This window comes from Rhopilema esculentum, chromosome 5 (genome assembly GCF_057945365.1).
Source record: "Rhopilema esculentum isolate cy_ngs chromosome 5, ASM5794536v1, whole genome shotgun sequence".
Classification (NCBI taxonomy): Eukaryota; Metazoa; Cnidaria; class Scyphozoa; order Rhizostomeae; family Rhizostomatidae; genus Rhopilema; species Rhopilema esculentum.
The window spans coordinates 8156009-8183753 of NC_142819.1; the positions used below are offsets into that span (position 1 = coordinate 8156009).

The 27745-nt window shown below is 36.7% G+C and overlaps 1 protein-coding gene across 2 annotated transcripts; it reads right to left on the reverse strand.

Moving 5' to 3' along the window:
* Positions 1-26769, reverse strand: LOC135690080 (beta-2 adrenergic receptor). 2 transcript variants are annotated; one of them, XM_089108727.1, is made up of 4 exons: positions 26422-26769; positions 11152-11254; positions 5786-5973; positions 1-5170 (listed from the first exon to the last, which is right to left on the reverse strand). In XM_089108727.1, the coding sequence occupies exon 4, from the start codon at positions 4871-4873 to the stop codon at positions 3767-3769; it is 1107 nt and encodes a 368-aa protein (XP_088964853.1). In that variant the 5' UTR covers positions 4874-5170; positions 5786-5973; positions 11152-11254; positions 26422-26769; the 3' UTR covers positions 1-3766. The 2 variants fall into 2 exon arrangements, with proteins under 2 accessions (XP_088964853.1, XP_065063609.2); XM_065207537.2 differs by lacking the exon at positions 11152-11254.
* Between the last annotated feature and the right edge of the window lie 976 nt (positions 26770-27745).

Sequence of the window (27745 nt, forward strand, 5' to 3'; positions counted from 1 at the left end):
ATCAGATTTTCATGCAGTGGCATACTGCGTTGGTATACAAGACAGTATACTGAAGTTATTTTAGTAAGTACGTTAATGAATTTTTTTTAAGGCTGTCTGTGAACATATGAGAGAGGGGTGAACTGAGCCTTGAGCAAAATAGTAGATAGGGTACTGAAAGACCTACTCCCTTTAAAAAGAAAACTATGCGTTCTAAATATAGTTCTATTTTGACTAACTCTTTGGAAAGGCAATAATGGTGGGGACCAGATAAGTTAATAGATATCATAAACTGAAAAGTGATGAAAACTGGAGAGCTTTCATAGAACAACGCAATGAGGGCACCAAGTATTTATGCAAAGCAAAGAGAAGCTATTGTGGTGACCTTAGCTTGAAATTGTTAAAAAATGATAGAAAATTTTGGAAAAATGTTGGATAAGCCATTGATTTTAGATAAAATTTCTAAATAGAGTTTCTAGATGATGATAAATTTGAGGCAAAGTTTCTTAATGATTACTTTGTGAGCATTGCTGATGCCTTGATATTCCTGAAGTAAGAAAGGCAGCAACAAAACTTATTACTGATCCAGTCAACCCTGCTTTGGCGAAATGAAGATTTCATCCACTTGTAAAACGTATGAAGGAAAGCGATTCAGTGAATGGGAAGAATCAACAAAAGATGTACCGCAAGGCTCAGCTTTGGAACCTCTCTTTTTATATTTAATACTGTTTGATGAATAGCACTGAGATCTGCAATTATGCACATAATACGACTATCTTTACATTCATTTCTAATGTAAATGGTATTCAATAGAGGCAGACGCCATACGATTTATTGACAATCAGATCACAAAGAGCTAATCGGTGCAAAATTTAATTTTTTGTTACCTGTAAGTAAGTCTCCTGACTCCTCAGTGAATATTGGCACAAGAAAAATCTGGGAAAGCAAAGCTCCTGGGGTAACGCTCGACAAATACTTAGACTTCAACTGTCACGTTGAAAATATATGCAAAAGACTGACCGAAAAGAATCATATACTTGCATGTGTTGCTAAAATCATAGACTAGGAAATGTTAAAGACAGTAGAGATTGCCTTTATACTGGCTCAATCTATCTTTTCTCCTGTTTTTGGATGTTTCATGATAGCAAGGCAAACAACATTTACAAAATCTTCGAAACAGCATTTAGAATCGCTTTAAACGATACACCGCAAATAATGAAGAATTGTTGCCAAAGGCAGAGTCGGTTACCATTCACCAAAGAAACCTTCAGTCGCAACCTATAAAGAAAATTATAAGAGCCAGAATGATTTGCTAGTAGTTAATAATTTCCACTCTAAGTTATTCTTATGATGTTTGATCATTTGCCCACGCATGTTTAGGCCTCTCGCAGAATTAACGTCTCTGAGAAAGAGGCTAGGATGATGATGCATCGGTTGCTTTCGCTGTTGTTCAAGATTTTAGAAACAACACAATTTAGAAAAAACAGTCTTGATGAATTTTTTTAATTTTATTAGCATTTCCATTCATAATGTTAAGCTTAGGAATTTCCCATTGTTTTAAAACAACGTGTTGGCATAATTGCCAATTTAGGATACTAAGGGTACTACACAATCCATTTACATTTACATAAGATACCCCGAAGGTTATTTTTCATAATTTAGTTCTAGAAAAGTTTACTATTAAGAACTTTATAGCCTTCAGGCAATACTTTCGAGGGAAGGAAGGGGTTCGGAGATAAAACTTCTAGGCTTCAGTTCAAATAGATTAGGATACTACACCCAGGGACGCCAGAGAAGACAGGCAGGCGCGGGGGGGTTGACTGCTTCTGTTGCCGTTTGATTGAAGAGCGAGAGGATTCAGAGAGAAAATAAATCCTTATGCCAAAAGTTAGCCAATTTTCAAGATATCTAAAGAAGATTGAATTAAAATGGCATTTAGTAGAAGAAATTAGTAGAAGTAAGGAGTTATCTTTCAAGTGCCCTTTTACTCAACCTGCTCCCTTGCCCCTTGGTCGTTCCGGCGTCCCTGACTACACCATGCTGCTATTAAACTGATTCATATGCTTTGACCAACAATCAGAAAGCAAATTTCAAGCTGATTGAAATTTCTTTAATTTTTGCCTTACTTTTACAAAATTTATTACCGTATCTGTGTTGGGGGCATATGCCGAGTGTTCTTAAGCAAGCTCAAGCTGCAGTAAAACTAAATAAGCTCTATCCTGTCCGATTACACAATCAGGCTTACAGATCTTGCAATGTTGAGCAGCGATAGCGAGGCTGAAAAGCTGTTGTCTTTGAAGGGGACTCAAAATATTATGGATTTTTTTGCTTCCAAAATATCAATTTTTCAATCAAAAAGAATTTTATTAAAGCAAACTGCACTGCAGATACGGTTCTAAGAGCTCTTAAGTCTATGTTAAACGTTAAACGTAATATTAAAACATAAGCTTTGTTTCCTTTGCCGTTATACGGATTATACTTTACTGATTTGACACATAGACAGTGTTTTGTCAGCAGTTTTTGCGTAACCTTTGTAAAGATTATTGAGATATTTTTTAAGGAATAGTTGTTCATAAAAGGAACGATTGCCTCGTTCTCAGAGAGGCCTAAGGTGGCGGCTCTGATTTGGTGAATCATTTAGAGGCCATTGCTGGGTCTCATCGGCTTGACTTTAAACTTCTTTTTTGTTTTAAGACTACCTCTACCTGAAGCCCGAAAGGCCAAGACAAAACTAATGACGGTAACGTCTCTAGTTTACACGAAGCCAAAGTGAATCTTTGTTTCGTGTGTAATTGAGTCTCCATTCTGCAGGGAGGAAATGAAATCTTGTATACAGGATAGAGAACCATAGACTCATTTCGGCTTTATTTCGTTCTGCCACAAAACACATCCTGCACTTTTTCCTGACTTCACATAATAAACATGGCAGTGCGTCTATCAGCACGTGATCAGCAAGTGATCAGCACGTGACCAGCACGTGACCAGCAATTACAATGAAACTCGTGCTGACACGAGGTTCATTTCTAGTAAAGTTTCATTTTGTGTCCCATGTAAGGTCTTTGTTTTCCGAATTCGTCGAAGTAATAGACCAGGTTCATTTTTTTGTGGCGTAGGTACCACCTGAAAGCGGACAAATTGCTGTGGCTATTTCCAAGTACCCACATATGTTGGGGTTCAGAAAAATTATGGCGAACGGCGATCTGCTGGGAACAAAGGGGTGAAAATGGGGATAAAAGGCTAGCACTCATACGTAATACCTCTTTGGAGGAGGAAATGAAAAATCTCCTATCTGATGCCAAAACCTATATAAGAATTGCGTTTCATCCATCACTTTTCTGAACCCCTACATATGTGGGTACCTGAAAATAACCATAACAATTTGTCCGCCTTCCAGGTGGTACCTACCTCAAAATTAACCTGGTTTGTAATCCACAAACAGTGATGGCCGATAACAGCCATTTGACTGAATCGTAAAATTGGTCCTTTTGCACAGTTGCCCGTGAAGAGTCTTCTGAAAGACCACTTTTTGCCACGAACGTTGCTGTAAGTTGCATCAAAGTAAGGAAGTTGGAGATAGTCTTGGCAGATGGCAAAGACAGGCAAAAGTTCAAGTTTTTTTTGCTTTATATTGAGCCCGTCTCAAGTGGACATCTACTGCAACGCGACGCTGATTTTGAATCGCCAGAAGTGTTACTGATGACTCTGTAATATTTCTAAAGTGTTAGAGATCAGTTGAAGCCTCCCATTGGTTGCTGGTTAGTTTGCTGATAAATTTTGCAACAATGCTCTAAGCGCATTGGCCTACGAAGCTTACGACTGAATGGTGCTTCGACTTATTGCTTCCCGCTTGCCTGACAGCGCTTTGGGGTTGGTTGTCTCTTTCTATACTGTTAAGAGCTATCGAATTTCTTTCGTCGCCTGTATTGCAAAAGGACTCGTGTTCTAGATGGCTGTTGCTTGATAACGAGGTTTGGAAACTCCGGGCTCTGTTTTTCTTGAAGATCTTCCGCACATAAGAAGAGACGGCGACACGGAATTCGCGTTGAAAGAATGCGTAGATCGCAGGGTTACCCAAACTGTTACAGAAAATGGTGAACAAAGCGACTGTGACAAAATCGATTGGCAAAAGCTCTAAGCAGCCTATTGACTCAAAGATGTTGATTATTATCAAGGGCAGCCAACATATGGTGAAGGCAGCACCGATCATAGCAACCAGCTTTGTTGCCTTGACATCTTTGACCAAAGACTTCAATGAAAATCGACGTGATTTCATATTTGGTCGAGATCCATCCTGTCCTTGATGACGTCTTTGGTCCGCAAAGCTGTTAAGGTAAGCTATCGCCTCAAAGTGCCGTTTCGCAACACAGAATACGCTTATGTAAATTCCTAACAACACTAAACATGTGATCAGAACACCAAAACTCATCAGTGCAACATACACGCGTTGAACTGTGCCAATGATGTCTGGGCGTATTCCGACAGCTGGGTTCAGCCATGTCTGAGGAATGATTGCCACTACTAATGGAACAACCCAGATGGCAACTATGATCTTGTGCACTTTCTTTTTTGTGAGTATAGAATGGTAGCGAAGTGGTCTGTGAATTGCTATGTAACGATCATATGTGCATCCTGATATGTTAGAGAGTGATGCAATGAGAGTGAATGCAATCAGAGGACCGAGAGCTTGAGATTCCGGCGACCAAACACGCAATGGCAATAATACTGTCCCTACCAGAAAGTCACTAACTGCAAGCGAAAGAACAAAGTAGTTTGTCATTGTTCTTAGCTGTTTGTTGGAACAATAGACAACAAAAACTGTCCCATTGCCAACTGCTATTGTTATACCAATAAACGTCAGAATTAAACTAGCCCAGAATGGTAAATTCTCCATCATGAAATACTGAAGGGAAAACGATTTTTAGAGCTTAGCTTTCTTTAAAGAAGAAGATTTCTCGCTGTACAAGTTTGTTTTTTTCAAGACTCTTTTTTCGCAGGTTCCTTTATTGTCCCGGCCTGCTATTGTAGAGTGATATCTTCTTCGTTGCACACTTTCCCAATTGCATTTTTCGCTTAAAAAGCTGAACCAACATTTGATTGAACCGGTCTAGCCCTTGTAGAGCAAACGTGCAAGCAAGACGGAATGAAACTGCTCTTCAAATGTTGTCTTAAGCTCTTTATTTTGTTGGTAATTCTACGAAAAAGGAATTATATAATGAGAATCAAAAGATCCATTAGTTCCATTACATTGCTTGCAGAAGTGAAGCCGTGTTGTTTTCCTATCCTCTTTTTTAGTGTACATATCAAATTATTTTATATTTTATGGTTTTTAAATACATCTTTGCTTGGGTCGATTTGCAATCGTACTTTTACGACTGTTTGTCAAAATTGTTGTATTACGAAAAGTCATGTCTTGTGATTAGTTTCTTGAGAGCTTCAAAATTCGCTCAATCAATGCAATGATATCTGTTAACTTTCAAGTTAATAAAAAATTAAAACGAAACTGAACAAAGGTTTGATCAAAACTATTTCTGACTGTATGTTTTGACCAAAACTTGGATCCACACCAATCGCCATAACACGATTGTTCTGGTCTCAGGTAGCACTGATTCCGTATCAGCCTTATGTACAAAAACATTTTACCATAGCATATTTATGAAAAAATATCTGCAAACATTGCTGTGTATAGAAAGGGATATCCTTATCAGTTAAGAAATCAATATCAAGAGTATAAAACTTTGCAATGCCCTATATTTTCAAATTCCATTTAGCATGTAGCTCAACAAAAATGCTAAAGGCTGTCACTTACTTAGCAATGCATGATTGTTTTTATATGATTCCAATGGTAGCGTCTGAAGAAGCTTGATGTGAAAGGCCCTCTGACACGACCCTTTTATACACACGAGAGGCAGCGGCAGATTGACCTCTTGGCGAACCGTAACCCGTTCTCAAGAGCGCCTTTGAATTGCTGGATACCACCCTCTGCTACAAGCTAATCTGGAAAGGAAAAAATATAAATTTTTAACTTTCCTTCAACCGCATTTGCCATAATAGCAACAACAGTTTTTTAAAACATTAATGGACATTCTTTCGTCTAAATACTCAAAGGTACTGCTGTTAAAAGGAGTTGCTGGAAGTTGTTACGAGCATTCCCACCAAGAGGGGAGAAAGGTGACAAGGGGGCAAGGTGGCAAAGGGGCAATTTATGCTGGGCCTGTAAGCCAAAGGGGCCCGCTGGCGCTTTTTATATCTAAGCAATTTACGTTGTCTTTCACATAATTTTTAGTGGTCTAGCTATGGCTTTGAAAAAAGCAAGCATTTGTCTGACACTCTTCAGAGTATGATTTCGATAGTTTCGTAAACAAACATTTCAGACCAATTGCCTCGCTCATCGACAATCTATCAGAGACTGACGAAATCTCAAATGAAAGCCTTTGCTTTCTGGATTCACTGCTGTGCAGTTTGCGAGAGAATCATAGCACACAGCATTCTTTTCTTCGGTTCATAGAAAACTGCAGATAGGCAATGGACAGTGGAAACACCCTCTGCTAGAAGCATATGGTTTTGGCAGAAGAGCATTGCAGCTTATCAACAGCTATCTGAACAGGCGAAAGCAGAAAGTGAAGGTGAACGGGTCTTTCAGCACATGGAGAGAGACTAGCATAGGCGTACTACAGGGATCTGTTCTGGGGCCTCTCTTATTTAATATCTACCTAAATGACCTGTTTATTTGTGTCGTACAGTAAAATATGCAACTATGCTACTACTATCTGGGTCTGCGATAGCAATCATGAAAATGTTATCAATAGTTTAGACAACGAAACCGTAATCCTTTCATAATGGTTTCAAAATAACAACATGAAGCTAAATGTTGACAAGCAGCAATTGATAATTTTTGGTGAAAAAGCAAAGATTTATCGATAAAAGATGAAAATACAACCATAACAGAAAGCACAGAAGAAAGCCTGCATACAATTAGGTAAACAACATGCAATCAAACTAACGCCAAATGACAGCCCTATCAGTTGAGCCGAGTTGTGCGGAAGTAGTGGCATCTCTCATAGTTAAGGGTCATTTTTGTATTCAGTACTTAAGGACCCTAGGGGTCCAAGGGTCCAAGGGTCTTAGGTTCTGGTTTTTTCCAGGATGCCCATCCATATTCCGATAGTCGTAAAAAATTAACGTCTTCGTCAAAGCTATTCAGAAAGAGAAAAAAACTAAAAATTACTTCCAATCTCTATCAACACTGTGAGATAGAGTTCCTCGCAGTTTAGTCATAAGAAATTTCTCCAGTTTTTTGGATGCACAATGTCTGTACTGATAACAGTTTGTTGAGCTGACACCTCATTTGAAGAGAATCAACATTGCATATCTGCAGTGCTAGTGGTTATTACAGACTGTCATTCCAACTACACGTATGCTTTTTTATAAAAAACAGGTCATAAGAAACGGTAGGGACATTTTTTCCAAGTTTAAGAAACAGCCCTACCCAAATTTAAAAAAGCTAAGCAACTTTTATAATTTGCAGTTTTAATATTCCGAGTTGACACTCGAAACAGTCTTGACATTGAACATCACTGTTTATTGCAACACTACACTTGACATGCAGTTTTCATTCATTCTCAGTAAATTGCACACTCAAGAGGATTTGTTTTGACTTCAACTTGAGATCTCAACAGAGTTGAGCCCCGTTAAAACGCTCTCAATATTTCACTGAACACCGCTCAACATTTGCAGACAGGGCCGCCCAAGCAGGTTTGAGCAGGGGGGGGGGGTGGGGCAAAAGATATAAAAAGGGCACAGACATATGAGCACCCCTTCTCTGAGGCCAAAAATAAAATGAGTGACCCCGGCGTTCATTAGAGAGAATATGGTGGTTCAAATGATATGAAGATCATATGATCACATAATCAAATCATATGAAGAATATGGTTCAAAAAAGGGGGCTGTGCCCCCGTAGCCCCCCCCCCAGCTCCGGCGGCCCTGGTAGAGTGCATATGTTGAGAGCGTTTTAACACCCTGTTCAGTGATGTTGAGTGGTGTTGAGCGGTGTTCAGCGCTGTTGAGTGGAGATTGAACAAATTCAAAAATGTTCAGCGGGTCGACTCAACATTTCTTTTGTCAAAAGTGTTGTTGGGAGATGCTTAGAGCGTTTTAACACCCCATACAACAATGTTTATTCGGCGCAAGCACACTAGACTTGGATTTCGTGCGCCAAAGATTGAAATAGGCTGCAACGCATCAAGAACTCAGATCACACCAAGAGGTTGAGAGAAGTTGAATTTTATAAATCGTAATGGCAAACCATGACGAACGCTTGGAGACAGCTGGCAATGGAAGCAAATCGGATGAGATAGCAATTCAAAGCAAGTTGCAAGACCAAAATCCTGACCTTAGTATCCGAAATTCATCTTCCAAAACACCATACCTAAACAGCGGATTCCCTTGTCTTGGATCTCTGAGAATCAGAAGTTCATCGCTCGACGAGTGTCGAGTCGAACTGTTGAGAGCATTTTAACACCCCGATTCAATATCACTAAACATCACTAAACATCACTGTACAAATGTTGAGCGATGTTCAGTGAAAAATTGAGAGCGTTTTGACGGGGCTTTAGTCATTCTAGAAAAACAAAATTCCTTGATCACTTTGTTAGTTTATCTCTGAATTTTATGCTACACGATTTTTTTATAAGAAACTAAGGTCCGGTGCTGGGAGGCAGTTTCTTAAATTTTCTGGCCATTTTGCTATCAAAAGTTTCTCACATGTTTCATAAATTTCTTAGGTAATGAATTTTTTAAACGTGCTTCCAAGGTAAAGTAAATAGTTCACTCACATTCAGAGACAAACTAACAGTAAAGTATAGTTTAATGTTGAAGTCTGTTTTGAATACACATGCGTTTCAACAACTGAGATCATTCGCTTTGCAAAAACGATATAAACAGCTGTAATAACAGTTATAAAGGCAATAGTAATAGAAATACTAAAAACTATATGCCCTATACCCCTTTGTCTCAAGTTTTGAAATATTAAGAAACTACCACTATTATGGACTAAAATTCAAATATGTAGCTTTTATTTATTCCCTGGTTTGATATTTTAGAGAACAAGTTAGCGAGTTTGATTTTTAATAAAGTGCACTTGAAACTGTGAAAACGCTGCAAAACCAGATGTTGTTGTGCACCTTCCTCGTGTAAGCTCCCCCTTGAAATTATCCCAAATATCTAAAATCTTCCTATATCAAAAGGCCCCAAGAAAACTGATTTGAAAATTTACGGCTCATACAATTATTGTAGCTGATTTAAACTGATTGATATTGACTCAAAAATAGTAATGATGTAGGTAGCTTAAATTCTTGATATAGCGTCTGGGTGTTCAGTTAATTCTTGGACTCTCCGGAGTATAAAGTAGCCAACATCGACACCTTTGACACTTTTCTTTCTACAATTTCGAACATAATTCGTTAACAGTTATATAGAAATTAAATGTTCAAACCTTGACATTAATCCCTAGAAGTACTTTTAGATGAATAAAGAGAAGTTAGTGGATAAAAGTATTTCCATTAGCCCGGGTTAAAACAACAACGGATTAAATGTGTCCGTTTTTAAAGTGATTCAATGGAAACGCCAGTTTGCTTACAACTTGTTCTAATCCGTATTTTATTGTAGCAATAATGTAACCTTGATTTCGGAGTTCTTTCGATTTCTTAGTTGGTATTGATTAGCTGATTGTAACTATTTATTTGTTTAGCTAGAGCATATGTTCCCATTTTAAATAAAGTATTGAAAAAAGGGTATGAGAGCTGCTATCATTGAAGGCGTATTGGTTTGCATCATAATATTACGAAGTAAACATGCTTCAAAAACGCTGGGAGAGCGAGGATTTTTTATAGCCCGACTAGAGAAGCTAAACAGGAGCGTGAAATATATGAAAAGTTCATTGCGTCCAAATTGCAAACACAGATACAATCGTGGTGCCGTAACGTGCCGTGAGTTGTTACCGAATCGCCTTCAGTCCAATCCTATGCAAATATTTTTGTATCTTTCAGTTAGGTCTTTAAATCTTTGAAGGTTTTCTGGCTGACAGTCATGTGAATAACATAGTCAAAAAATCTTGTGCTTTTTTTATCAATCCTTTAAAATACTATTGTTATTCTTAGTGTAGCTAAAAGTACACAATTAGTTGAAAAATTAAAACTTGTCTGGAGAAAGTGGAGTTGGCATACACGCATTTTAGAATGAAACTAAGCGTGGGATTAGAATGGCGATTATCAATTTCCGTTGATTTTAGGGCTTAAATCTTCTTAAAGGCTCTTTAAAGACCGAACGACAATGTGATACATTTTAAAAACGCAAAGCCAAGGAATTCTTCTGTCTATCATCTAAAAGTATAATCATCAAAACGAACATACCACCGTTATTTTTTTTCATACCACCGTTATTATATTTAAACCTTAAAGCTTGGTTTTTTATTATATAAGGCGTGATGAAGGCACTTTGAAAATATGTAACGCTTTGCTTGTACATAAACGCTCACAAAGTCATCGATCTTTTGAAAGGACTAACAACAAGTAATTCAACGATAAGTCATCTTGCACAGCAGATGTCTGTTGAAGAAACATAAGATAATTGGCATAGGTTTCAGTCATCTGCACCGTTGAAAGTGGATCGGGTTGATTTGATTCTTGGCGCATACTAGCAGCAAAGAAATTAATTATAATGTACAGTCCTCTTTCCCAAAGCGAAAAAATCCTTAAATATACTAGCATGCGTGTCATACAATACAATATGAAAAAACTTGAAATTTGAATCGCTTGCTGTCCTCGCGCAGTTTCAAATTATTTTCAGGTTTCATCTGAACAATACTTTGCGTTCTTCTGCATTGTTGTTTTCGGCAAACTGCTACTCGCCTTACAATGAATTTTCACATAAGCAACAGTAGGGTGAACAGGATTTTCTAGTTTCAAATCAGATCATCGACGTAGCAAGCAGAGAATCTTAATACTGTGTTTACTACAAAATTTCGGATGAGACATACTATTGCGTTTTATTGAGGAATGTTTTAGAAACCACGATAAGTTCTTCAAGTAATGAATAACAATTTCATTGGCCTACGAAATACAACCACAATAAATTACCACAAAAAATATTATTTTATACACCAAAGTGTCTTCATACCTTTAAAAAATGAGACCCATCTGTGCAATGAAGATGAGCTATCCAGGATGAATTTGAAAAAACCGCCAGTTGATATACGGATTCTCACGCTAGATCGGCCACACTGCGAATAATAACAAAGTGCTGTTCTATATTCTAAGAATCACTTTCGCAGAGCTGACAGCTACGTACCGTCACCAGTCAAAAGGCTTATATTCCAAAATCAGGCAGCGTCAGCCAGACATGATCTGATACAATCAATGCATCTGAGCTTTTCTTCCTGTTCGCATGTACTTTGCAATAGGAATTTGTTGTCGTAATTGTGAGATGAACAAACAAATCTGAACAGGTTCCTATTTCAATATTTTCTTCTTATTTCACCAACGAGTGCAGGTGTACTCGTAGAATGTGTGCAATTTTTTCGAACGTTGACTGAATTTATTGAGGCCCGAGAAGTTCAGACGGGTGTTTCAGGCTGGCAAAGTTAATGTTCATTGCACGGATTCGATGAAGTGCATTAACGAGCACCACGATCCATCCTGAACAACTAGGCTTACAGTTCATGCTCCTGCTGTCAGGTTGGAAATCAATTTTGCTGATTTTTGCACCGAAATTTTAATGCAACTGAATTTTCACAATACTAAAAGACAATAAACCTTTTCGAAACAGGCAGGTTGCACGAGAAGGAAGAATAGTTTTGTACAATAGAATGGAGTTTATTAACGGGGAAAAGTTTCCATTGTAAAATAAGCACGGGCAGAAAACGAGCGTTCTTAGGGGCAAGCACTCAAGTCCTCATTTAACTTTTTTTACTTGATTTGATTGTAACTTTAAGGTATTTATGCAAACTTATTTATTAGTATGGATGTCCCTTTTCTAATCTCACCCTGTTCACAAATAAATATAATTAAAGTCGTGGTTATCGAATGCTTGGTTTGAAGAGCACTTTGAAGATGATTTAAACGCTATAGCCTTCAGTGGCGGCGCCAAGGGGTGGTATGGGGGGTAATTACCTCCCCACTTTTCTGAAAATATAGTCTATATATTTCTTTTATAAAGGGATTAAAAAGCGCTGGGTAGGGGTAGATCAAATTTTCCAAGGAAAGGGACGAATCACTGGAACGAGGCAAAAGGGGTTTGGTCACACTGGCTACGCCCATTACCCTCCCACTCTGTAATAGCTGGCGCCGCCACTGATAGCCTTTAATCCCCACTGCTTTTTCCTCCTAAGTTCAGGGCCACCTAAGTTCAGGGAGCCCTATCCTGGACAGTTTTCTGGTTGTCCCAAGACTTAACACAAGCCTCCAAATTTATCTGTTGCATTAGTGCTTTTACAAACCGGGGGTTGTCATTTCTTGTGAGTGAAAATTTTGGCAACCAAATTATTGCGAATTGTTTTACACACAACTATCCGTAAATCCGAGCCATTACACCTTTAATCCTTATTTGCTTATCTACCATCTTCAAATGAATCAAAAAATCTTCTAACAAATCAACGGCAAATAAATCAATGTGCAATCCTTTGGGTTATTGAAAATCGTATGGATGTTCAACTTCTTAAAGTTTACTTCAAAAATTGTTTTTTTGCTCTTACCCATGTCTTGCTGTTGATAAAGGGGCGTTGCTCAAAACATTATGAGTTTTATTTCCTACATTTTCTTACATTATCAAACACGTATATTTTTTCATAATTTTGTTTTCTCAAATAAGAAGTGACAAATTACCATATTCATCAAAGATAGAATTTAAAACAATGTTACCGAACGAGAGCTGTTGTCCTGCCGGTAAAAAATTTCCATTGGCTGCTTTCTCATTTGGCCTACAATTGCTTTCGATAAGACAAATTCTATCCGAAAAATTCATATTCAAGAGATGGTACATTCTTATGTCCCTTTGATACCAGTCTTTCGATGGCATTTAATTTAGGCCTGATTTTAAGGAAATTTTATCACTGTAAAAATGCCTTTTAAACAATGATAAAGAAGCGCCGAAGGCGCTAGATGTCTAACTCAGATCATGCTGCGTATTGCCGAGTGAGGCAAATTTGTTAACTTCCGCCATTTTAAATAGTGGCAAAAAGCGAGCTGCAATAGGGTTTAGTATGGAAAATTGCTTGTTTTAATGAATGATTTTTTCGTGGCTCACAACTATTTCAGTGCCTTTTCTGATGCAGCTAGTTAGAGGAGATATAAATCAACAACATATAAAATTTTTTTGGGGTTTTAAACAGAATTTTAAAAAATATGGCTCTTTTAGTTTAAGCAGTTACGGGGGAATATAGCAGTGGCCTGTCATGTTTTTATGTGTTGAAAAAGTATGTGCTTGCAATTTTTATCTTCATATAAATTAGAAAGAGTCTTTTGAGTCTATCATCTAATAATATAGACGATTTTAAATTTATAATTCTTGAATTTTTCTGTCTGCGTTTAGAACCTAATATGGCATGAGTAGAAAAGGTTTTATATTTAGTTTGTCAAATTGAATTTGTAGAAAAGAAATTTGATATGAATCGAATTTCTTTTTCCTATTGGTAAGACCAACTTAGTAATCTTTGTCGTGAAAATATACCCCGGAGGTATTTTATAGGCCTAAAGATGCGGGGCGGAGGGATGCATTGTGCTGAAGAATAATTACAAGCAACGAGTGTGGTTTTGAAAAAGTCCAAAAATATCAATGATTATATAAAATCAAAAATTGTTACTATATTTAGATTCTGTTATTAGTATCCAAGCATTGAATTATGACCTATTTTCGGTTTTTTCTAGAGTTAGGCCTAGATATTTCATAGCAGTTTTTGCAAACAAACAAAGAAAAAGTAACTAAATCACATCTTTGTACAAATGTGTTAAGAAGATTATGCATTGAGCGGCTAAACATAGTCGCTGGATCTGTTTAAAAACAGATCAATCATTATTTTCTGGAATTTCGACGAGACCTAAAACAGCGCAGCAAGCACCGCGACTGTAAATGCTTGGAATTTGCGAATAACGGCTTATTTTTCCAATATTAACATCAATTCATAAATTTAAGTGCAATATAAGGCCACTCACCAAATTTCGCATCGATATTCGATAAAAAAGTGAACGAAATCAATCCTCACTTTTACCAAATTTATAAGGGCTCAGTATGGAGCAAGTTCCTTTTTGCCACTATTAAAAATGGCGGAAGTAAACAAATTTGCCTTACAGCGTACCTGTGAGTTGGACATCTAGCGCCTTCGGCGCTTCTATATCATTGCTTTTAAAATCTAAAAATGAAACCGAGGCTTCAGTCGATAATACAAAAGTTTCTTTTATATTTAGGTTGCTTTGCCTTTCATATTCCTGCGAGTTAAGCTGTGCTTCGCCCATTTTTAGTTTCTTGTTTGCAATAGAAATTCATGATAATGCTGTTATAGCTAATTTATCACTGCACAAATCTTCATTTATCACTGCACATTTTGGACTTACACTGCAAAAATTAGCTATCATCGAGTTTTAAAATAATGCTAATTCTGCACAAATTAGCTTTGCTTGAACTTGTAGCCAGGTGCTCTAACATCCAATAACTATTCAAATCACTGTTGCAGTAATTTTTTATAGTAAGTAAGCCTTCCGAACAAACCCACGTGAAAAGTTAGTCCCCCTAAACAGCGGCGGTGCCAGTGAGGGTTAGACAGTGTTCATTAACGTTTAAGTTGCATGCTAACTATCTTTATGCGTTCATGATGGAAAAAAGAACGTATTGGAGTGCGACGTTGAAGCACTGCTCAAAATGAGTTTTTTTTGTAATTCCCAAAAAGTAGACGAAAAAATTTTATGAACATGTTTAACCCCCTAGCTGATGTCATCTTACCATTATAATGAAATTAAACACTTCAGTGAGCTACAATATATACTCAAATAAACACCACCCGGTCAAATATCTACTCGGTGTTTATTTAAAACCGGTGTTTAAAAATTGACTGAAAAAAGTTTAAATTTTATGGAGGTTATATTCATTCAAGATAGTTTGCTGAAATCTTCATTTACTTATAGACCAGACAGATATGGCGGGCTGTACCACTTTGGGGCGGGGAAATTTTGATTACCGATGTCAAAGGATGATTTGGCTTTGCCCACTTTGAATAAGATATCCATATAAGGATATGGGAGAAAATTGACGTGATGTGACTAATTGAAGCTCATTTTACTACATTTTACTTCTCATTATATATCCCCGTTTACCCCCCACCCCAAATCAGCGGAAAATCCCCATTTACCATCACAATTCAAAATCCCTAGTTAATAAAGAACTCGAAACCAATATTAAAACTTTCTCCACCCCAAAGTGATGCTTCCCACCATTTCCGTCTGGTCTACTATATTTCCACCGATTTTAAATTTTCTTGTTGTTGATTTTGCCTACTTTAGCTTGATGTTTTTATTACAATATGATCGACAACTTTAATACTAAACCTCGAATAAACGCCGAAAGCGTCCATATTCGATCAAGTGCGGTATGCTTAATTTCAAGTAAATTTGAAATCAATTTTAAAATTAAACCCAAATTTTGAATATTAATGCGAGCTTGTTGCTTTCAGCAGTTTTTAATACAGTGAAAACTCTATGAAGTGGACATATCTATTATCATAGCTCTGCTTGCCTCGATTAATCGGACCAATTCTTTATACTTGTATTAAAGATATCACTTATTTGGAGATGTCTCAATGGGATGACCCCCTGTCCCATTGAGTATTATTGTCCCATTGAGTAAGAATGGAATTGAAGATATATTTTGATACATCATATTCAGGTTTCCCTATTGTCTCGATAAATCAAAAACTTTACATGCTGACAATTTCTTTATTATTTCTTCACAGATTGGCTTTTCCCTTTCGGCTAATGCAAACAAAGCAGTTTAGTGGCAAATAATTTGGACATCATTACGGCCATAAGCAAGGTCTAGGTAAGTAGATATCACACATTTTCGACCTGCATGCAACGCCTAAAAAGAAAAGCTTTTGCAGATGGGCAGCAGTCAAAGAAACGGTATACAGGGGCGGATCCAGAGCAAATTTGACGGAGAGGCAGTTGGTAGTGGGGGTGCTGAAAAATTTTCAAAAATTGGTGGCGAGAGTACGCTGCATACAACAATTTCAGATACCTTTTCAGAATAAACAACATAACTTTGAGGTAATCGTTGAAGCAAATTGACCCATCGGTCCAAGAACCTTTATCTTCTGATTCTCATTCTTCAAAAGGGGTGCACAATTTCCAAAAAGGGGCGCCAGATTTGCTTCAACTCGTTGAGGGAGGGGCAACTGCCCCTAGTTGCCCCCCCCCCCTTAAATCTGCCACTGACGGTATAGATAAGCTTTCCTTATGAAACTTTCTCGGGTATAACGTTCTTAAGAGCACTAGAAGATCTTCTTTATATAATAATTGGAAGATCTTTTCATTTGGGACAAGCACACGGTAGAGAAGCTAACAGAGGCCGCCAAGGTGAGACCATTTTCGAACTTGATGTTTCCATTTGGAGAAAAATGCACTCTCAGCTTCAAACTATTTCTTTACTAACACAACCTTTTCCTTAAAATGAAAATCCACACACAAAAGCTATTTGATTGTTTTAATCGATTTTCTGTTTTTTTGATATTATTTTTAGCTTTTTCAGCATAATTAGGCAAATTTTCTTTAGAATGAGGCAAAATGTTTCAAGCTGGTTGGTCAGGAAAAAGTGTCGTTATACCGTGCCTGTTCCAATGAAGTTTTGACGAATGTACTTTACGAGTTAAGATAAAGTCAGATAAATAAATTGCATTTTGTCTTAGAACACCTTAACCATCAGTTGCTGTACATTCAAGCGTTTTTAAAACAGGCATGGTATGATTTAACATTAATGCTGAAATTGCAACAGCCAAATTCCCCCACTCCCCCCCCCCCAATTTGTAACAGGGGTTAGACTTCCTCTAAAACCCTTGTCACTTCGAGTAGTCAACGAATTGAGAGTGAAGACAAAAAGCGAGCGACTCGTGTTGAGGTTAATCACTGACTGAATTACTATACAAAAGGCTAAGTGTTATAAACAAACGAAAGCGAGGTTAGCATAATAATTACGTATGATAGTGAACGACATGAATTCCTACAAATTCAGTTATCTTAAGCAGTGCTCCACATTCGTAGACTCAACTAGCACAAAGCTTTTTTACTCTTCGTTTCTATCTATATTAAGTGTGAATTTGTGTAACAATTTAGAAAAAATTAAATTGGGGTTGGTTGGAATTTGGTTGTATTTTTCACAGCGGTCAAGGTTAACATTAAAGGAATCTGTTGATGCACTTAATTCATGTGCATCCCATGATAATTTTATGGAATCCTTGTTTCCTTTTATATTTGTATGGTCTTTTTTATTTTTTCATGTACAAAATTTCAGTCATGCCTCACGTGACTTTGACTATGACGTCATTTTTAAGAAATAACCAACAATTAGTTAGTAGCGCTTCTGCAAACTCTGGAACAGCAAACCAGATGTGATAAAGAGGAGCGAGACGATAGCTTCCTTTCGCAAAAAATAAAAGCATGGACTGATGAAGGATGCAATTGCAAATTATGCTGTCTATTATAAATTTCATAGTTATTGGCTCACTTTTCTTAAGAGTACAAGCTTATCATTATCATTACTATTATTGCTCAATTAAGTAAGTGGGGGGGGGCTGATTGAGCATAGGGTTAAATAGAAGCAAGGAAACTTGTCCATCCAGCGAAAAGACATGTTCTAAATGTTTGATAGTAGAAACATAATTTGTATAAGGCTAGTGGAATTAAAGAAGGAATCTGTGCTGAAGTGAAATCGAGGCTTATGTGCTCCCGCCGTTTTGATCAAATCAATCCTTTTCACGCCGGTCAAAAGTCCACGTCAGACTCCTTTTCACTGGTAATTTTGCATCAACGGGCTTGCAACCTGTCCAACTAAAATTTTTAGGGTTCAAATAATAAAAGTAAAGTGCACTTTTCATTTTAAGCCTTGGGAACAGTCTGGCAAGTGACTGGAATTCCCGTTACTGGAAGCGTGAAAAAATACATGATATTTGTGGTGTACCCAGGGCTGCAGTAGTGGGGGGGGGTCTGGGGCCTAGCCACAGAAATTTTTTTGGGGGCCACACCCTTCAAAAACTCGCAAATGCGGGGAAACGCCCTTTTTGCAAAATTTCCCCCCATTTTTTTATTCATGTTAGCTACGGTAAATAGCAAAGCATTTTACAATTGTTATTGACACAAGCATACAGTATACTACCCCCCCCCCCCCAATAAGTTTTACATCGTTTTTGGACAAATCTCGAGGACCATATTTTAGAAAAGTGGGGGGGTCCGGACCCCCCAATTCCCCCTCTTGGGTACGCCACTGCATGATATAGAAGCGCCAAAGGCGGTAAATATCTAACTTGGTTTTTTTCAGCTGAGGCAAAATCACTCAAGCGGAATACTGGCAAAAAGACGATCTTGCATAAGGGCTCAGTACGGGAATATACAAGGTGGACGAAGGAAAGCCAATATTTTCGAAAATCGACATAAATTTGAAAGGTGAGCTTATGCTAATATAGTATCGGCTTGCCATATTCATTTCGAAGATTTTAAGCTATAAAACTTTTTTGGGAAACGGGGTTTTAAGATTTTTAAAAAATTTTACTTGCTGCGGCGTTCGTAAAGACACTGGCCTAGGCAATGTTTACGTTGTGAAAAATATTGTTTTGGGCTCATTCGCAAAGAATCACAGAAAATAAAATACACGAAAACAAGAATCATTTTACGGATATAAATCGAGCTATCAAAGAAGGCTGCTTTTACAGGTAGGTTTTGCATTGTCATGATCTCTATTGAAATTCCCGAGTAGAATTTGCGAATGATGCAGTCTCTCTTCGCACAGATAATAATAATAATAATAATAATATATATAACAATAATATTTCTTTTTACACGATTCAACCCTTCAGCTGCAATATCAATTAAGTATAAATATATTTGTTCAATTAGAAAAAATAAATAATTTCAATCTAAAATGCTATTCTTCCAGGGGGTCGTGTTCAAATAGACGAATCTGTCAGCTCGTCAAGTACTCCATTAATGGTTTTTTAAAGCGACAAATAGTCGGGAGTTCTCTAATATCAATTGGAATGTCGTTCCAGGCTTTAAGAGCAGAGTAGTTAAAACTTTTTTCACATGCTCTGTATTTGTTCTAGGAATATTCAGATCCCTACAGTACCTTGTTGCACAGTTTGATCGCGAGAATCTTTGCTGAAACTTATCCCAAAGGGTTTCTGGGCTTAATTTCTTCATAATCTTATACGGCATGACCGATCGATCGAATCGAATGAGATTTTCAACGCTCAACCAGTTACATGTCCAGTTTTCCTTTAATTTGGCGCTTTAAATTATCGACCGAGCGCGGTCTTGCAGACGTTGGAGAGTATCATGCTTAGTTTTTGAGAGGCTGCCCCAAATAACGTTAGCATACCGTAGGTGACTTTCGACAGTGGCGTAGTAGACGCTGCAAAGTTCTTTTTGGGAAATTATATTTTTTAACATTTTTAGTGACCTAAGTCCTCCACAAACTTTTCTTTCTATAACTTTGTATTGCTCGTCCCAAATTAGTTTTTCATCTACAATTACTTCTAGAGATTGAGTCTTCGCGACACGCTTAATATCAGCGTCGTTCAGTTTGAGCGCGCTCGAGATATTTAATGCATTTACTTTTACGAGAATGACCTATTATCATATATTCAGTCTTTTCAGGGTTAGGACTTAACTTATTCTCATCCACTCCGAGAGGTTTAGTAATTCACGCTGTGCCTCGAAGGCCAGCTCTTTGACAACATTCGATATGATCGTGACATTTGTATCATCATAGGCCAAAAGTGATAAAATGTCTTGGTGAAAATGTTCATACGGTTAGTTGTTTCTATTTGGTTGTTTCAGTTGCACCTCCAAAGCGTATAAACTGATATTTTCACTTGTTTTCTGTTTGTGCTCGTGTGGTTCCCAGCCTTTTCTCCTCATAGTGAAAGCACTCAGTTAACAGGGCGGTGCTCTCACTGAGAGCCTCAGCCTAAAATTATTGACAAACATTTAAATGCATTGTAAGTTACAAGTTACATAAAGGACACGCGACGCTTGATTGTCATGTTGGGGTGGAGGTTCATGTGCCTCTGGTACCTCTCCGGGAACATTTTTATACGTAGTACAGACACTTGTAGGAGAAACCTTATGAAACCATATAAAACTGGGGCCCCTACATATTTGCAGGCCCCTGGGCCCGATAGAATCCAATGGGAAATGTGGCCCTGTTTATATCTATTTATCCATGTAACTTTACGTGAAATATCTTTACATGAATATAAACGTAACCAAAGACAAAAAGTTTGATTCCTTTAAAATTAGGTCATAAAAGGATTTATTTCGTTATCATTTGTTTTAGTCATTTTTAGTTTTTGTTAAGAACATTTTTTGTTGCACAAAAATCTGTATGGGAGGGGGAGGGCGGAAGCCCCTAACCTCTTGGCGCCACCTATGAATTGATGTCACAAGTGAGTCATAAGATTTGACTATCAGTCAGGGAAATTTGTTTTATAACATTTGCAGCCAGACTGAAAAATCTGAATTTTTGCCATTGTTTAGCAAAACTTTAAATATAAATCTATTCTAGAATCTTATTTGAAATAAAAAAGAATAAAAGAAGAATAGAAATGGCTGCGCGCCTTTCTTCAACAAAAACTCCAAATATATTCTTAATAAAAAATAATCGCGATATCTACTGATATTAATAATTTTTTCCGATTGATCCCGGAACAAAATATTTTTGACAACGTAAACATTGCCTGGACCAGTGCCTTTCCGAACGTTGTAGCAAAGACAAATGTGAAAAACCTTAAAACTTCGTTTTCAAAAACAATTTATAGCTTAAAACCTTCGAAAATAAATATGGCAAGTTGATACAGTATAGCTTTCCACTCAAAATTGTGCCGATTTTCGAAAATATTAGTATTTTTATCTGCCTTGCATTTTCCCGTACCGAGCCCTTATGGATCGTCTTTTTGCAAGTATTTCTTCTTGAGTGATTTTACCTCACTCAGAACAATATATATTATCTCCAATGACTATCCTCAGTTAGATACCTAGCGGCTTCGGTGCTTCGATATCATTATGAAAAGCCACTGTAAGCAAAAAAATGGCCATCCAATTTTTCAAATCTTTTGATACCGGTGGAAAGAGCTGGCAAAACAGTGTATAAAGCTAGCTAACATCCTATATGACTAGATAATAACCCAAGAATACACAATATGATGACATCTGCTACATTTTGTTTTAAGACATCCATTAGGAGATTTAAATACACGCCATTTTCGATAGTCAATTCTGATAGATCTTTTAATTGCAACATCTCTCCAATCGGAGAGATAAAACCTTCATTCAATTCAATTCAATTCAATAACTTCAAGCTTACACTTACAGGCTACATTACTACTGAATACAGATTACTAAATTTGTTGCGAATATAAAGCTTAGGGCAAAATAAGAAATCACCTTCGTTTCTTTGGTGATCGTGTGTTTAAATTTCATTCTCGCCAGACATTACTCTTCCTAAAATTATCAAAATCTTCAAACTCTTTGCTTTTTTGCAAATAGCCGTTAAGGCTGCTAGGGCCGTAAATCTGTTATGTCAGTTAGGGTGGTCAACAGAGTGAAAGAGCATAGAGTGTGCAGTGGGTCACGGCACCACCAAGCAGTTCCTGGTAGGTGTTTTGGGCACAGTTGAGTGGCAAACGACTTAGAAACAATGATAGATGTTTTTATTCATTAAGATCTTTTTCAACTCTATGAAAAGTGTTTAAAGAAATTCCTTAGTTTCTTTAATGACTTTTTTGTCGTTTGATACATGAAATATAATTGAAGAGAACCTCTAGAGGTAGGCTGTGCAAAGTGCGTGTCAGAGGCACGCGTGCAATAACCGGGGGTCTGGGGGCGGTGGAAGCCCCCCAGTGGGTCCAGGGCAGAGCTCTGGCAGGGTTCCAGAGGGCAGAGCCCTGGCAGGGGTCCAGCGCGGCAAAGCCTTCGGAAGCTCGTGAGATTTTACCATCTCTGAGGCCTTAAAATGGCTTAAGATCCTAAAAAGTCTCATTCTGTACGATGATATAAAAGCACAAGAAATACACATATAGGTAACCCACTAGCAGAATATCCTTGAGTAACCATCCCACTAGCAGAAAATGACGCTCAGCAAAGTGCTCTCACGTGCCGCTAAATTTGATTGAATGTTTTTAATACCATCATGATTCTTCTTTTTCCCCTCCGCATGAAGGGAATACTGCCTCAATCAAGTCCATATTAAGTAAGCCTGCGTCGCAAACCATATGTTGATTTGTTTACTTCGCTTTTCATACTATTGCCGTTATGTTCTGTTTGTTTTTTTTGTCACTTTTTGTCGCATGAATTCTTTATGTTGCTGTTTCAACTATTTTATCACTGCACAATTTTCCATTTATCATGGCACATTTTGGATTTATCACTGCACAATTTGGTTATCACTGAGCCTTAAAATAAGGCCTGCCCTGTATTGTAGACACTGACTCAAATAAACAATAAAGAAACACACTTTGTAGCAATGTCGTAATCGTCGCAGTACTGAACACTATATTGTAGAAACTGACTCAAATGAACAATAAAGAACACACTTTGTAGCAATGTCGCAAAATCAGAAACATTAGATTAATGTTTTCTTAAAAGCATCATTTTGGTACTAACTAGAAAAGGGCGGACCGATAACGTAGGCGATGAAACTGATAAGAAACATGTTCACCTGCAAATAACACGTGCAATCAGTACAGCATGTATTGCATAATGTACGATATCCGAACTGTCAATCAATGTTGCCATTTGTATCGTTAAGCCTGATATATGCAAACATTGCAACTGTAGGATTTACAAAACTTTCATATATGGTTTAGGATTTTTGTAATTTTTATGTATTTTCTTTGTATACACCTTTTGTAAATAGTTGGCCTTAATTAGCTTTTATTTTTAGCTATTTCGAACAGCCAACTTTAAATCAAAGTATTAATAATAATAATAATCATAATAAATAATATTAATAATAATATTATTCGCTACGAAAAAGTAAAAACCATTCCGAAACAATTCGATTCATACCAGATTATTATTCAAACATTTAAATTTCAAATTGACGAAAACTGGCTTGAAAGTTTCATCGTTCTACCAATATGTCGGAAATAGGCAAGAATTTCTTCAAATTGCTGAATTGTCAGCTGCTTATTGGCATGCTCAACAGCAACAGTTTTAAGCAGATGCACTAACAGGATATCGCATGCTCTTGCAAGCTTCGATTGCGACATTTGAAAGTATTTGAAGAAGTTATACTGGTCTTATAAATGTAAACGTAAACCTTTCTTACCGAAAAATGGAATTCACCCTTCTGAAGACATCCTGAATAAATTTTTCCGATCCTGTATCGCTTTTTTCTCTTTTGTTCTCTTTATTGATAAATCTAAAACTCTAATCCTTCTGATAAGGGCACTCTTCATAATGATTACATAAAGGTATCACAAGAAATTTTCTTTAACATGAAGACAAATTTGAAGAAGTATTCCTACTCGTTTCATGGGCTGCTTAAAAGTTTCAAAATGACAATTAGACGAAATGTAGCATAAATGTAAGTTATGACTGTGAGGATGTTCATTCCCCGAAAGTAGGCCTTTTTAAAAAGGAGCTCTTAAAAATCAAGCAGATTCATAAAGATTGTGTGAATCACAAAATGAGATTATGACAAACATTTTCGTAAGGGTCTTGAATAATAAGTGTGAAACGAGGAGAAATCGGAGACAAGCATAATCTGAAAGTAATATTTTCTAAACAGCTGATCTTTCATCTAACTGTCGATTTCAGGGCTTTTGATTTACGTACAGTTTACTCTTGTCTGATGTCTGTCACATTGCGCATGCTCATGCTTCAGCAAAAACGCTTGATGTTATGATCAAGCGTTTAATTAGAATCATGGGTGTTAAAACCAGCATTATTTGATAGTTGATACGTGACATGGGAAGGTCCAATCCAGCCAGATCTAAAACCATATTTTAAGGCAAAATATTTTAGCGTCTAAACTGATGGAATTGAATGATCATGAATTTATTTTCTCTTAAATATTTCACTTAAATAAGGAAGGGAAATTTCATTTTGGAGACACAGTATTTAGCGATAGATATCTACAACCCCGGAAAAATCGTTTTTTCAAGAAAGTTGAAATTTTCTCTTTCCATTCAAAAACTCTTCCCCTCCAAATTTACTGGGGCAACTTAAAGTGAAAAATTGGATAAAATTGCAAATTGCATTTGATCGCCGAAGTTGCATGGGTATATATGCACCCCTTAGTAATTTCTAAGCAATTAACAAAAGACAATTTTTTTCTACAAATGAAGATGCTTAAAAATTTCTTAAGATGCCAAAGACATCATGAACTTTCAAATATGAAATCTAGACATTGTTTTTTGAAACAAAACTACAATCCTGGCCAAAAGTTAATGGACTGGCTGGCAAATTGTAGTATCTTTGGGAAAATACTCTCCCCGTCCCCCACAGTCAATGTTGATGCGCTTATTTCTACTCCTTTCGATTGCTGTTACTTGGGTATTTTCAACAAAACCAACATTGCTGCAGTGGTGGGGGGTTTTGATAATATTTTGGGGGTAAAGTTGCAATTTTAATGGTTTTTATCTGCAGTCCACTAACCTTTTGGCCAGGATTGTAGGTATTTAAGTAAAATTGCACATGGAAAAATTTACGAACAAGCTTTATTATTAAATCCGTTAATTTTTTTAGTACGATTTTACTTAAAATCCTAGTTTTATTCTATTACATTGTACAGCACGCAAGTTTGTACAAACATGGAAATATCCAGACCCTCTTTTATAATTTATCGTTTCACATAATTTTCTTTGAAGAACAGAAAATTCCAAGTTGCAAATCAAGATTTTTGACGGGTAAAGCGACCATTAGGCAACATAATCATCATGCTTGTAAATCGCAGACTGTGTCCCAGACCCCTAATTTGAAAGTAGAGATCAACAAAGCAAAAGAGCTTTGCCAACTATTTAACACTATATAAGAAACGGACAGTGGTATCTTAAAAATCTATCAATGTAGTAACTGATAGCCAGTGGCCTAGATAGACGGGGGTCAGAAGGGGTAAAGACTAAACTGCAATTTTGTCTAAAAACTTCTGATCTTGTCGGAATAATAACATGGTCATCAATTTTTTGAGAGGGAAGATTTTAAGCCTGACTATAACATAAATATATCAGAATAACATGATACAAAATTTATTAGAATATGTTTTTATTTCAGTTTTGATCTGATATGTTTAAATTTATAACAAACTATAGTTTATTATTGATTTTTGTCGGTAAAAGATAAAATTCCGTGTCCCTCCTATGAATTTTCCTATCTACGCCACTGCGGGATTATCTAAGCCTTGAAATCCAAACTTGGACTAAATAATGACCCGCCAACAAGAGTTTAAATGATTTTAAACGTTTGAAACGACCTAGAAAATTAAAGCTGTTGATCATTCAACAATGGATACAAACTAAAAAGAATTCAAGTAAAAGTATATTGTAATCACCGAGTAGATGATAAATCAAATTGGACGGAATAATTAATGGCAGTGGCTTGGACAGGAAAATTCATAGAAGGAGCAATCAAATTTAGATTTTTCGACAAAAATTTTATAAGAGCTTTTATTTTTTCAAAATCTGGACATAACGTCATGTAAGTCACGTGTCATAAATCATATTACTTGAAGATTTTTCTTGTCTTTTCCTCTGAAAAACGCGTTAAATGTGTCATTAACATAAAGGATTCTGAGCTCCTTGAGTTCCGTTTTGCCTAATTTATAGCTGATCATCTGCAGAATTTTGTTATTAGCTGCATCTAAAAGTGATGTGACCCCATAATTGTTAAATAAACCAATCCAACAACGACTGCGGACCGTTTGTTTAGCGGTTAAAACCTATGAATTTTCAGGACATATTAGAACGAAGGGAGAAATCATGCGCTTTTCCTCTTTACAAAGATTAAAAAGTTTATAAACAAAGATTTAACATAAAGTTCATGAATGCACACTGCACATCTCTATATATCGACATGCCTGTAAAATTTCTTTTGCTACGTTGGAAACGAAATAATATAATCAAGCCTTTGACATGACTAACATATATTGATAAAGGCAAATGAGATGGTAAAGCAGTTATTTGTTATGGCTGCTCACCTGGTCATTATTGAGACAGCTCGCTGTAGGTCGTTTGTCCTTTGCAATATCAACCTTTTCGGCCAGTTATAATTGTCACTTGCTTTCCACGAAGCGACGCAATGACTAGACAAAAAGACTGGAGAATTTTCAAATATGACAAAAATGTTGTGTTAGTCCGATTTATATATCCGCCATTTTCTGCGTTCGATGTTGACAAAATGTCTTTCAAAGACCCATTTATATTTATTCAGTAACCCGAAATTGATTAAGCTAGCAGGTCGCAATCCGACTCTTGTTTAATTTTGCTGCGTTGAAATAGCAGAATGAGAAATTGAATAAATTCGGCCAGAGGGAGTATGTGCGATCCTTTTTCACAATTATTTCATTGCTCTGATGAACTTAAATTAGATACTTAGGCCAAACGCTAAAAAACTATGTCAACATATTTTTCTCAACAAAAATGGAAAAATCAAATTAAGCCATGAAATTGCATGAATTCGAGATCAAATCATGCTGGTAAGCCACTGTAATAGTCCTAAGACTCGACCAGACGGACATCTGGATAGCGATTTTCGTCTCAAAACCTTGATTTCAGCAATTCAAACCTTCATTGTCAATCAATACATGCGTCCAAAAATTTTCAATCAGTTAAAGTTAAATTTTTTAGAAGAAAAAGTTAAAGTTAAATAAGACGAAGTTAAAAATAATAAAAAAGAAAATTTTACTGTTTCTAATATTTTCTTGAGCCTAGTACTAAAGTTTTTTAAATTTTTGGCTATCCTAGTACGGGGGCACGTTTATTTGAAAAGCAGATTGAGTTAATAAAATGAAAGATACTTTATTGATGCATCTTGAGTATTTTTTCGCTTTGCTTCTATCGCTATTTAATGATACAAAATTAATGAAAGTTTTCCAATCGATTACCATACATTCTGAGGATCAAATTTTTGGTATTGAGACAATTAATTATCATGCAAAATAAGAATTAATTTCTTTATATGAGAATAATAAATTGCTGTGCAAGCAAGGAATTAATTATTGCACAAACGCAGAATTAATGAATATAATGTTCTGTGCGCATGCGCTGACGATGACAAGGAGAACGTTTAAAATCGATGTTTAAAATTAATGGCCGCGTTTAGTCAAAACTAGGTCTAAGATAAAGATTTATCAATTTGTCCCTTTGGAATACAATAAAACTTTCCGAAAGTTCCCGAATATAATAACACTTTGTAATTGGTTCCATTATAATAAACTTGCATTGTTTTGCAGCGCGGCTGTCATATTTCGGCCACATTTTAGAGTACAGGTATTTGTGGACTTGCCACAAGTCTCTCGCAGT

What these genes read in the sequence shown, in the direction of transcription:
- LOC135690080 (XM_065207537.2), bottom strand. Translation starts at nt 4,873, where the DNA reads ATGATGGAGAATTTACCATTCTGGGCTAGTTTAATTCTGACGTTTATT.